Source organism: Toxotes jaculatrix, chromosome 6, assembly GCF_017976425.1.
Source record: "Toxotes jaculatrix isolate fToxJac2 chromosome 6, fToxJac2.pri, whole genome shotgun sequence".
Classification (NCBI taxonomy): domain Eukaryota; kingdom Metazoa; phylum Chordata; class Actinopteri; family Toxotidae; genus Toxotes; species Toxotes jaculatrix.
Genome location: NC_054399.1, coordinates 12,631,880 through 12,644,328, shown reverse-complemented (window position 1 = coordinate 12,644,328; position 12,449 = coordinate 12,631,880). Strand labels below are relative to the sequence as shown.

Genomic DNA, 12,449 nt, shown 5'->3' with positions numbered 1-12,449 from the left:
ATCAGTAAAGCAGTTATAACACACTCGGGACAGAGCGCACACCAATGACATTGGCGAATAGGCGACTACACAGACAACGCAAACAACGTGCTGCGTCACGTGGGTTTTACGCCCCTGCTCAACGACCAATTCGCTTCTTGTTGATGAGCGCTGATTGGCTGAGAGGGACAACCGCAGCCCACGGCTCTGTTAAATGGTTATTCCCTTTACCATAAAGCGGTAATGCATACTCATCCCCGGTCTACTGTAGTCCACGTTTACCATGGCTCAAAAGCACAAACAAGACGAACAGAGCGACCTGTTCGACGGGTTCCGTAAGACTTTTAAATCGTTCGCCACAGAGGCTATTCACGTCGGTCAGGAGCCGGAGCAATGGAAATCAATGGCTGTAGTGCCGCCGATTTCTCTTTCTACCACGTTCAAGCAGCACGGACCAGGAAACCACGCCGTAAGTAGCCCGATATGACTAGGTTATTTAAGGGAGGAGGGGAGGGGGTGATGGTGATCCGGTACTGTGCACGTGTGGGAAACAGACCCTATACAGCGTAATGCACGAGGACGTAAGTGGGCAAAAAATGAATAATAGGCAGTCGGTTTTTGTTTGAAGATATTTAAGTCATAAAAACATGCTGTTAGTAAAGATAAGGCCCATCCCCCTGTCTTCATAAGTCCTTTGTCTTATCAGTAAAGAAATAAACCAATGCTGTCCGAATCAGCCTGTTTCCCAGCAGAAATACATAAGCGATGGAAATACCTATGGAACTGTAAAAAAAAAAAAAAAAAAAAAGTAGTTTCATTGACTTTATATACAGTTTGGTACTTTAGTTCAGTGGTTCCAAACCTTGCGGCCGGGGCCCCTCCAAAAAGTCCCAGGTTAAATCTGAGGGGCTACATGCTACAGAAATTTGTAATATCCTATTTCAAATTTTGTGAAATATTGGTTAATATGACCTGTTTTGGCCTCAAAGTGTTGAAATGAAACCATGTGAGAAGTTTAGAGGGGAAATAAATACTCTTTGTTGGAACTGCTAGAAAATCCTAGGCGTCTGAAACGATCAAGTAGACAATGCTTTCTTGTAAGGAGTTTCTTATTGTATTCTATGGTCTCATCATAGTTTTAAATGTACAATCTTAATTTGAAAAGTAACTAGCAACAGCTGTCAGACAAATGCAGTGAAGGGTGTACTTCCTCTATATAAAGTAGCATAAAATGGAAGGACTCAAGTAAAGTACAAGGACCTCAAAATTGTACTTAAGAACAGCACTTGATATACTTAGTAACATTCCACCACTACAGATGAATAAATACTTTACAAGAGTTTTATTAATAACAGTGGGAAATAACATTATTAAAGCAGTCAAGTCTCCCACAAGAATAACAAAATAAAACAACATAAGGACCAAAAAGAGGAATAGTAAACTTGTGTTATCTACATACATTAAAATGTTTGCTTTCATAGCCCTAATTTCAAACACCTAAATGTCTCTCTTGGCATGGAAATGACCCAGAGGCCATGTCTGGGAATTCAGACTAAATATCCATTTTTTTTCTTCCCTCCCTATCATATCCTCTCTGTAGTTCAGATAGGACAGCTGGCATATTTGCTGCATGCAAGGATAACTTGTGCTACTGCCATTTGTCTCTGTCAATGATTATACTGTAGGCTACAGATTATAAGTCTAGTAGTGCCATTGTAACTTCACTGGCACAAGGACAGCTCACTACATAAAATGAGTTAATGAGTACAGAGGTTATTTAAGTTTTTACATGTCCATGTTCACACAAAGGCACAATCCATTTAGGGTGAATTGTCTGTAATGTTTCCCACTTTTAAGACAAATCTCACAACATGCATATAGCATTAACAGCTAAAACTGCAGCCTCAGTTAAATTACCTGACCTGATCTCTGACCTTGTTTTCTAGACCTTGGTACGCTGAGCTCCTCTATTTGCACAGTATTCTGACCAAGCTCATAGTTTGTGCTCATTTTATCGTTCAGAACAGTGGTTGTTGTTTGTTCAGATTTTAAACACTCAAACAAGAGTTAACTTGTTAAACTAGAAAAATAACGTTAAGCTCAAGTGCTATTTGCTTTATTACTGCATGTTTACAGGTGGCCGTATTCGCAGAGCGATAAGCCACAAAAACCCTTAGGTTAAGGCCATTCAAGCTCCAATTACTCCCATAGGTAACAGTCTCCAATCTTCATGCCTCTTTGTTTTTACTCCAACAACTTAATATGCTCGATGACAAACATCCCTCAGAAGTCTTCCTTTTTCTTATCATAGTCATTTTTTTGAAACTATGAATTCCCCTCTATGTGTTTCTCATGTTAACAGTCCAAAATGTATATGTCATGTATATACCTCCTTGTAGACAACATACACTCTTATTTTGGAATAGGTTTGCTGCCTTCACCTAACCAGAACAACTTTTTAAAAAGTTTTTTAAGCACTTATATAACATCTCACTCTGTTCAGCAGTGAAGAGGTAAATACTGTGTGAGTGAGGTCACCTTTCCTCGCCTTACAGTGTTATTATAAACAGACATAGCTATAGTCTCTTATGTCACATTCTCTGGCTTGTTACCGATGGTTCTCACAGTTTTCAGTCCTGTCTGAACAGATAATCCAACAAACTTTAATCCTTTATGTGGTATTGGCAAGTCAGTACAAGTAATGAGCTGTTGTTGAACCCTGTTCCCTCCCACACAGCTCGGTTTTTGTGATGAGGTGATAAAGATGATGAGGTGATAAAGAAGTACACTTGTGTTGTCTAGGAAAAAATCACTTCCTCTTGGTGTTTGAATGCAATATATTATTATAAATGTTGGTTTTGACTGAAATGTTCTAATAATGTTTTTTATGTAGGGCTTTGAATACAGCCGGAGTGGAAATCCTACAAGAAACTGTCTAGAGAAGGCTGTGGCAGCTCTGGATGGAGCAAAGTACTGTAAGTTAAACTGTTTGTTAATCATAGCATTCTCCACAGACAGGAAATATTTCACAACATCTGAGCACAAAAAAAACTCATCGTTTTGATTCATGTTTGATGCTTCAAAAAACTGATGAGAAATACGCAGACCTGCAGTCAGACATTTCAGTGTTAAGTTATAAGATGACGTGAAAAGGCTTTTTGGTCTTGATGACTTTTGTGCCTTTTTTTTCCCCTGCAGGCCTTGCTCTTGCCTCAGGCTTGGCAGCCACAGTCACCATTACTCACATGCTCAAAGCAGGGGAAGGGATTGTCTGCATGGATGACGTGTATGGCGGTGAGACACCTCTCTGAGGCATAGGCACCTGTACAAAATGGCTGATGAACCATTAAACTGTGAAACCATATCATGAGATGGTTTTCAACCGTAAGTGATTTTATTCTTGGAAATGCTGACCAAGTTTCACTTTCTTAATTGTTAGGCACAAACCGCTACTTCCAAAGAATTGCCACTGAAGTTGGTCTGGAGGTGTCTTTTGCTGACTGTACAAAACCAGAGCTGCTTAAGGCTGCACTGAAGCCCAACACTAAGGTAAGTCAATTTAATAGTATTTAAATTACCCTTTGTTGTTTGTCTACAGCTGTTGGTTTTGTGGTTTGTTCTCTCTTCAAACAGATAATTTTATTCAATTAAGCACACATTGTAGTAAACAAAGAACAGCGTGTCTTTAAAGTTGCCTCTTCTTCTTTCAGTATTTCTAGCATGTTGTGTAATCGGGTGTGTCTTTGTGCAAACTTTAAGTGCTCATTGTGAATCAGCACTTTGTGTGATGATTGTTATTGACATTCATGGTAAATGCACTGGCATATGAGCTGTCTCTTAACTTTCTCTGATGTAGTGTGTGTGTGTGTGTGCTTGCCACATCTTTGATTCACCCTCCTGAACGTGCAGGTACAGAGAAATGACAGACTCTCTTTGCTTGCTTTTAGCTGGTATGGATTGAGACACCCACCAACCCCACGATGAAGGTTGTTGACATCAAGGCCTGTTCTGATTTGGTCCACGAGCACAACAAAGATATAGTGGTGGTTGTTGACAACACCTTCATGTCTGCCTATTTCCAGGTGAGAGTGACAGATGCGCACTTCATGCTCTTGATTTTGAAACAGCTGTTTAATCATTTCCTGCAATCAAATTCCAGTCCATGTGGAAACAAATCGCTGAATGATTAACTCAGGTGTTTGTCTTGTGCTCTTGTAGCGCCCCTTGGCTTTGGGAGCTGATATTTGCATGTATTCAGCCACCAAATACATGAATGGTAGGTTGTATACATTTTCCCATTTTACTAACATGATATTTTCATAAAAGTTGACACAATCTAAACCACAAAATCACTGGATTTACAAAGATACATCATTAGGTCATATTAGGGGCCCTGTTGGAGAGAATATTGGGGAAAAGGAGGATCTGTAGTTTGTACTTTTCACCAATGAGGACCTCATTACCATAGGTTTTGTGAAACTGAAACAGCTGGACTTGATCATCACCTGCTATTTTCATCAAACAAGTCCTTGTTAAAGATAAGTAGTCATTACAGACAACGTTAAAACTTGCATGTGGTGAAATCCGCCCAATCTGACTATAATGCATTTTTGCTGTTGTTGAAATATAGCCCCATTTTCTACAATATATCAGAACTTAATTCTCTTAACATTGTGACTTTTTAATTCAAATTATTGCAATTTTATTCCTCAAGAGAGGCGCTATAACCCTGTCACAAAGACACACACACACAAATGAAACATTTCCTGCTCCAATTTCAGTAACGTGGGACTTCCTGAAACATCAGCCTTTTATTTTATTCCTGTCATTATTTTGCAGGTCACAGTGATGTGGTAATGGGTCTGGTTTCAGTGAACCGTGATGATCTGTATGAGCGACTGAAGTTTCTGCAAAATGGTGAGTAGAAAAACAACAAACTACAATCCAGACTGCAATTACTCTTGCAGTGTGCATACTTAAAATGTGTTTGTTAGGTACACAACACATTTTAACAACATGCAATTCATTACACCAGTAAAAAGATAATAACTGACAGAAAATTATTTGCCAAATATCTTGTTAGTTAATGTTTAAATCATTTATCAAGCAGGAAGCCAAATGTTTGCTGGCTCCAGTTTTACCAGACCAGACGTGTGTTTTATGGACATATAGCAGATCTCAAAAAGTGAACAGCTCTGGAATCTTACCAAATGTCCTGCTCTGCCATTTTTGGTGGACTGGTTATTCCAACCTGACCTAGATTCACTCATTAAAGCACCAAAACATGCTCCTGAGGCCAAAGTTCTGAACCAATTTTCAGTAGAAAGTGCTTGTTTATGCTTTTGTTGTTTGCCTGATCTGGGTTTTCGGAGGCTTTGTTTATAACCTCTTTGTTTTCTTACATGTACTGTTACCATGGTTCAGCACTGGGTGGCGTACCATCTCCCTTTGACTGCTTCCTGTGTAACCGTGGACTGAAGACGCTACACCTGCGGATGGAGCGGCACTTCAGGAATGCTATGGCTGCTGCCAAGTTTCTCGAGGCTGATCCCAGGGTGGAGCGTGTCATCTTCCCAGGTGATCACACGACACATCTGATATAAAATCCTCATTATTCACAACTCAAATCGTATCAGTGTTGAGACATGACCGTTATTTCTTCAGTGCCAAACTGTTAAACTACAACTACTGTTTTGTACAAGTGTATGGGAGAATGTTACAAAACATGGAGTGAATTGAGGGAAGAATAGTTGCTGAGCACATTGTCATTATGGGTCATTTAATATCACGCTGCCTTAGGGAGGCCTTTCACACTGACCTGTTACAAGTTTTCAGAATAAACTGGTATCTTATTATTTGTCTCAACTGAACCGTACTGAACTGAACTCCCACAGACTGTCTGTGAAAGGACTCACCTCCACCTGTCAATAATTGGAGTGGTAGTTACAGGATTAGTCTACTTTACTCACTGGTTCTTCGTGTTTTCGCTCCCTCAATGCAGGCCTGCCCTCTCACCCCCAGCACGAAGTGATGAAGAGACAATGCACCGGGTGTCCGGGGATGATCACCTTCTACATTAAGGGGAAACTCGAGCACGCCACCACCTTCCTCAAAAGCCTGAAAGTAATATGGCAGTAAATTTTTTATTTAATCTGTTTTGTTTGGTCTTTGTTTAACAAGTGGGTGATGTTGTGATACTGGAGGGGATTATGAAAAACTACTGGTTCAAATTTCCAGACTGACTGGAAAAGGTGAAGGGGAAAAAACACTTCAGTGCCACAACTGTAAAGGATGTGTTAGCAAATCACTTAATTCTCACTTGCAGGCATTTCCTGGTGGAGGCTTGTCCAGTAAAAGAGCTGATGTCCAGACCTGAAACAATAATTAAAATATTTTATTCATGAAAAGGCACCAAGGATATGGTGACTGAAATAAAGTTGTATTCAAAGAACTGATTCGTAAAAAGCATTAAATTTGTTCATCGTGGAAACTGCCTCCTCAATAAAGGGTTCATTTTAGTTTCTTGTTGATTTTCCAGATCCCTGCTGTTATTTTATTTGTAACAGAAACCAACCACAAAATAAGAGCAAGAATAGACTGTTGAATAGAATAGAAATAATAGAATGTTTCTGTAGTTATGTAATTTATGTCCTGTCCTACATTCTACTTCATGTCCTGTGTTTTCTTATTTCAGATATTCGCGATAGCTGAGAGTCTTGGTGGCTATGAAAGTTTAGCAGAACATCCGTAAGTATTACAAAATAAATTACTTTTAGTTCTGTGTTGTTTTTTTGGTACTTAACAGTGCTGAATACTAAAAATATTTATTTTCTGTATCCTCATCGGTACTGTAGCAAATAGCACCACAAGGGGGCAGCACAGATCAAGAGGAGATCCTATCAGACTCTCATAAACTGACTTTAATTAAGATACTTTATTTCCATTACAAAGACTCTGCTCTAATCTCTATTAAAGCTTCAGGATGTTTTTCTCTACTGGGCTTATATGTAGGTGTCTCTGTCCTTTATCATAATTTAGGGCGATTATGACCCATGCATCGGTGCCAGAAAACGAGAGGAGCGTGCTGGGGATCAGTGACACACTGATCCGACTTTCTGTAGGACTGGAGGATGAGGCAGACATCATTGAAGACCTGGAGCAGGCATTGGCTGCTGCTGTAAGTACTAAACACCCAACACTGGAGAACAGTAAAGTTCTTCAGACCAATAAAGTTTGTTCTCAATCAAAGAAGGAATCTACTGGCCTGAGGAAGCTAGGTTAGTTATTCTACACTAATAAGTTGTCTGGTAGAAGACTTGTTTTGACTTGGTGCGTTAGGTCCTTTTTCTATAGCAATTAACATGAGATCTGGTCAGAACCCCAGACTTTGCGTCAATGTATTTTACCATAAGATGTTGAGGGAAACAACACCGATTTTAGTGCGAGATGGGTCACTCTGTAACTTCTTGTTTGTGGCTGTTTGTAAAGCATCAGTTTGGAAAATTCCCTGATCAATGACTGATAAATGCTGATCAGTCAATATTCGTAAGGCTCTGTGTGACTCAGTGACGGCTGCAAGTTATCTGTAGTTCAGCTCTGATGCAGAAGTAAGACTGACAGTTTTGGATTGAAAAAATTTCTTTTGGTCCTGATTTTTCTGAGAACAAAGTAGAAAACAGATGTGCAGTAGTCAGTGTTTGACAGCTGGGACAGATGTGAATTGCTGAGTCTCTCCCTGCTGCTGAGAAAAACAGTCATTTTACTGGCTGGTTTTGTTTTAGTGTATTTAGTATGTTTACTTAATATCACCGTTTACCATTTTGCAAATCCTGCTGCTGTATTTACATTTAAATGTAAATTTTCTACCATCAAGCATCAATTGGCTTCCATTCATATCCACAAGATATGAAAATCTGTCAGCGCACTGTTCTTGAGCCATACAGCCTGTCACAGTAAACACCATCATGTACTCATACTGTTTGTGCTGAAGGTATCTAACATTTCTAGTTTTGACAAACAGCAGTAATTTTACATAGGCTATGTACTGTATGTATGCTAAGTATTGAGGGTGAGGGCGTTCTCTCACTGCTGCATCTTTTGGTTCTGGGACACATTTTTTATTATTTTTTTTAAACCACGGTCAGGAAATAACTTATAGCTGTAGTCTGTGTCAGCATTACAACTGCCACCAGCTTCCATTTAATACTGGAATTTGCCATGTTAGGTAAAAAAAAAAAGCCGAGTCAGACATCCTACACAAGTTACCCTTCTAGAAATAAGTGTTTTTTATCGAGATGCACTGTTAGTAAAAGATGAGAATGTCCTTAGACGCTTGCTTAACATGGAACTTTCTTTATTCTTGAAACAAAATTTGAAAGCTGGTCAGCAGAGAACCTCACAAAAAACTAATGGTATTTAATGCACCACAGTTTCTATTCTCCATCACAGCTTAATTTACACACCAAGCTTTATGGTTTGAATGCTGTGAAGGGAATACAGACGGCACACGTGTAGTTAAATGATGAGGATAAATGGACCTGTGGTTCTCTGCACTTTACAGTTACATGGTTAATATCTAATCTCAGTGCTGTCACGTGATTCGAGACCTTAACCTGTGGGCAGATTTATTTTTTAATTTAAATGTGCATTCAGATTTATTTTTAGGAATCTCCAGCTTATCCATAGCATCCATACAACTGTTCCCATTTGGAGTTGAGAACAAACAAGCTGCAACTTTCATAAGAAACATTGCCCTGCAGGCAATAAAATATGAATTTGACCTGTGTAGTGCCAAATATGGCACATCAGTCAAAATGAAGCCAAATCAGGCCTGGAGAAGATGTGGTAATTATCTTGGGAACATTTAGGGAGAGCCAGGGCAGGAAGGGTTGCAGACCAGGATTAAGTTAAGTATGCAGCGGTTTCATGCTGTGAACTTTGCATCAGGCTTTAGCGTATCCACCCAACCCATAAACCCCTCTCCTTCTGCTGCACAACCAGATCCATCATGCACTGTGAGGTTTCTGTATTTGCAGTCTGGAGCAAACCCCTCTCAGTGCAGTCCATCAGGGATATTCCTCCCTTTGCACTTGCTCAGCAAATCCTTGACAGTCTGGACTGTTTATATGTACTCTCCCAAAGCCTCTCTCCTTTGTTTTAGCCTATTAAAGTTGGAAAATGTTTACGGATTCACACAAATGCGCCCATATCTTCAGATAAAAATACTTGAAGTTGATTTATTAGCCGCATGTTTTTTCTCAGTATTTTTGCTGTGGAAAAAATTCAAAGCATTTCTGCTTAAGAGACCAACACATGGCTCATCAGAAATACTGCAGTCTTCCCAGAATCCACTTTCAAGATCCGTGCTCAGTTTCAGCTTTTCTCACCTCTGTGTAGCACCGTGCACCATTACCCCTCAGATCTGTCATGGCTCGTCCAAACATCTGCATTTTTATCACCTCTCTCTTTCTCCGCTCGAACAACTAGTTCTGGCAACTAGGCATCTGAGGTTTTATTACACCTCTACCTTTTTCTCTGCTCTGGCATGATAGCTGTAGTCTTTGTTTTTCTGTCCAGTGTGGAAGGTCTATGGATGAGGGTTCCTGTCTATTTTATATTATGCATAGAGGAATAAAAAAAGACTAAAATCTAATGAAACTGCGAGGATGCAACAGCTCATTTAGAATCAATTTGGCATGAAGTCCAGATTTGGTTGAGATTTTATCACATTAAAACTGTATTAAGTGAGCCGTGGTGTGCTGGTTTTGGATGAAACACCACAAATTCTCAGCTATCGACCGCTTGGCTATCAGTAGAGAATTTGAATTTCCTGAAACCCTCTCTGCCACCTCATGCAGACATATCCTCCACCACCACCTCCTCTCCTCAGGATTCAGATGTCATCTCTGAGTCCCTCTGCTGCTCATCTGAAGAAAATGGAAATTAAATGGAGACAAATATCTCTAATGACTGTCTGTGGCCCTGGGAAAAGGCATGTCTGATGGGTGAAGCATTTAATTGGATAGGACTTCAGGTCAGATTGGGGCAGGCGGTTACATCTCCGGTCATGTGTCCTCACTCTGGGGTTAGTTTTGAGTCACAAACTTGGTTGTTAGTTAGTTAATCACTGGGAACTCTTGGGTGGGTGAATACCATTTATATTATCTTGCCAGCAAAATGTTTGCTCTGTGGTGTTTGTTTATTGACTGGCTTTATCTGCACTGGGCCGCTTGTTAATCTGCCTTTGACTCGCCTTTATGGCAGACATTTTGGCATCCCGCCTCAGCTCATCTAGCAAAGAGAGGAGGAATGAGTGTATGGGTTGTGCTTCTTTTGCTTAGCTCCAAGAAAACGGGTCTATTCAGAAAAACTGTAGCATGTCATTAACTGTAGCCTGTGTCTGCCTGCTGCTTCCTGGATGTGGGCTGTACCAAGTATCGATTTCACCAGTCAATTTTTCTTTTCCTGTTTTCTTTTAATAGCATCCAAAGAAGAAATGAAATGTCTTCAGGGCATCCTCGCGGCTGAGGTTATATCAGTCCAAGTCAGGATGAAGACCGGAGGTACCTGAAGTCTTAAGTCATCGCAGATCAACACATGGTACCTCAGTCCAGCGCACAAACAGCACCTATCAGGGAACAAGCTGTTCTTTAAAAAAAAAAAAAAAAAAAAAAATACTATCTCGTAATAATTAACAGTTTTTAACTGAGAATCTTTTTAATGGTTATTTTACTAGACCATCAGCTGTAATTTTATTTATCTTATGCTGGTTTTGGTTGTTTTGATGTTTGCATGTGTTTTGTTTTAATTTGAAAGGCTTTAATGGGGTAAAGTCCTATTCAGTCAAGACTGACACAGTATGAGTTTTTGCAGAAAAACACCAAACACAATATTCTCTGTTTCATCTTGCTATAAAAACTGCTTCCTAATTTTGATGCACAGCCCAGCCTCCCAAATGAAAAGTTTTATATCACTGTCCTTAGTACATCTGCAGCTGTAATGTGTACTAATAATTTCCCATATTTTCTATTTCAAACTGGCGTAAGTTTGCTTTGTAAGACACGTAGATGTATTAATGAATTCTCAGCAGAAGTAACCACATTCTGTCAAAGCTAATGCCGTAATCTACAGTCCAAAAGCCAGAAATATTTCTTGATTTGAGCAGATGCTGATCTTATTCCTAAGGTTTGGGACTAATCAGGATATTTGCCAATAAATGAGCGAGTGTTTCGTAAGGACAAGCCTTATTTAGAGCAGACTTTCCAAGCAATGACAGTGTTGAAGTTTTTTTTCATAGTGCTCAAGGTAACAACTTAAGGTTGTTAAAGGAGTGTTTCACAGAATAATATTTGAATGTTTGAAAAGCTTTGTGTGTGTGTTTGTGCAAAGAAAATAATTTTCTTTGGCCCTTCCTCCTTCTGTGCCCCTCCCAACCCCACCACATTTCATACCACTGCTCATGTATATGCTTCATTTGGGGCAGACTGCTAATGATCAATGTAATTTATGTAACTGACAGATCCATTAAAATTAGTTTGCAGTATAAGTCTCTGTGTGTCTTGCTTCCTCTCGACCATTCCTCTGTACAAACACAAGCGGTGTAATTATGAGTTCAGTGTCAGTAACCATAGCGAGTCAATACGCCGCGATCAATTTAGCCTGGATAGTTGTGGGCTGCATGCTGGGGTTTTAGCTGATGGATCAAATGAGCTAGTTGCCTAATGACCAAACCATCAATAATATTTCCACGAGGAGACTGAAGGTTTCAACTCTCTTTAGAAGACCTATTATCATCTTCTAAAGGTTTTGATTCAGTGGAACTTTAATTTCATGTTACCTACAGGCATGAAATCGATTTTATATCTCTAAGGAGATTCTGCATCAGCCATTCAGGTTACTAGCTCACAGATCTGTGTCAAAGCATTCAGAATTTGCTTTTGCGTTAATTCAGCAACCATCACACTGCCTCATGGGACTTTTATGAAACCTAGCATGTCCAGTCAGATTGCATGAATTCTAGGGAAGTGGTGGGTTAAAGTCGAAACAGGGCTGGGGGAGGCTCTGCATTAAAAGTAGAGGTGCTACTGAGGTGTTTGAAATTTCAACACTCCCAGCCTGCATTCATGCAGTGGGATGTCATCATTGAGTGTGCGGTTAGATTTCCCTTGAGAAAATCATCAATCACTTCAGGTTTTTAGTGTTTGTCAGTTCCTTTCAGTCATCCAAAGCCATTTTTGGAGAGTCAAACATGAACAAAAGTTCCTGACCACACAGCTGAGGGGAAGAGTAGTTATTTAGTGGCTATGTTGAATTTTTAGGTGTTTGTTTTACAGATATGAAATTACACTTTCTGCTAAATGACGTATGCTATCATAAGTCTAAACAACAATATCTGCGGCAAACATCTTCAGTATAAACATAAAGTGGCTGCTGTGACTCCCAGTGCGTGCTTTCAGTCTTTTGCATCACAG

At 39.7% G+C, this 12,449-nt stretch overlaps 1 protein-coding gene across 1 annotated transcript; it reads left to right on the top strand.

The window, feature by feature from the left end:
* Positions 1-205: 205 nt before the first annotated feature.
* cth (cystathionase (cystathionine gamma-lyase)) lies at positions 206-11,518 on the top strand. Its single transcript, XM_041040835.1, has 12 exons — positions 206-448; positions 2,873-2,954; positions 3,178-3,273; positions 3,419-3,528; positions 3,927-4,061; positions 4,198-4,255; positions 4,819-4,896; positions 5,404-5,556; positions 5,981-6,102; positions 6,674-6,726; positions 7,018-7,156; positions 10,461-11,518. The coding sequence occupies exons 1-12, from the start codon at positions 263-265 to the stop codon at positions 10,476-10,478; spliced, it is 1,230 nt and encodes a 409-aa protein (XP_040896769.1). The 5' UTR covers positions 206-262; the 3' UTR covers positions 10,479-11,518.
* Positions 11,519-12,449: the final 931 nt, after the last annotated feature.

Bases quoted from the DNA above. Each gene is read 5' to 3' on its own strand.
- cth (XM_041040835.1), top strand. From the start codon at position 263: ATGGCTCAAAAGCACAAACAAGACGAACAGAGCGACCTGTTCGACGGG. The intron at 4,062-4,197 runs GTGAGAGTGACA...GTGCTCTTGTAG, and splicing joins TCATGTCTGCCTATTTCCAG to CGCCCCTTGGCTTTGGGAGC. The intron at 4,256-4,818 runs GTAGGTTGTATA...ATTATTTTGCAG, and splicing joins AGCCACCAAATACATGAATG to GTCACAGTGATGTGGTAATG.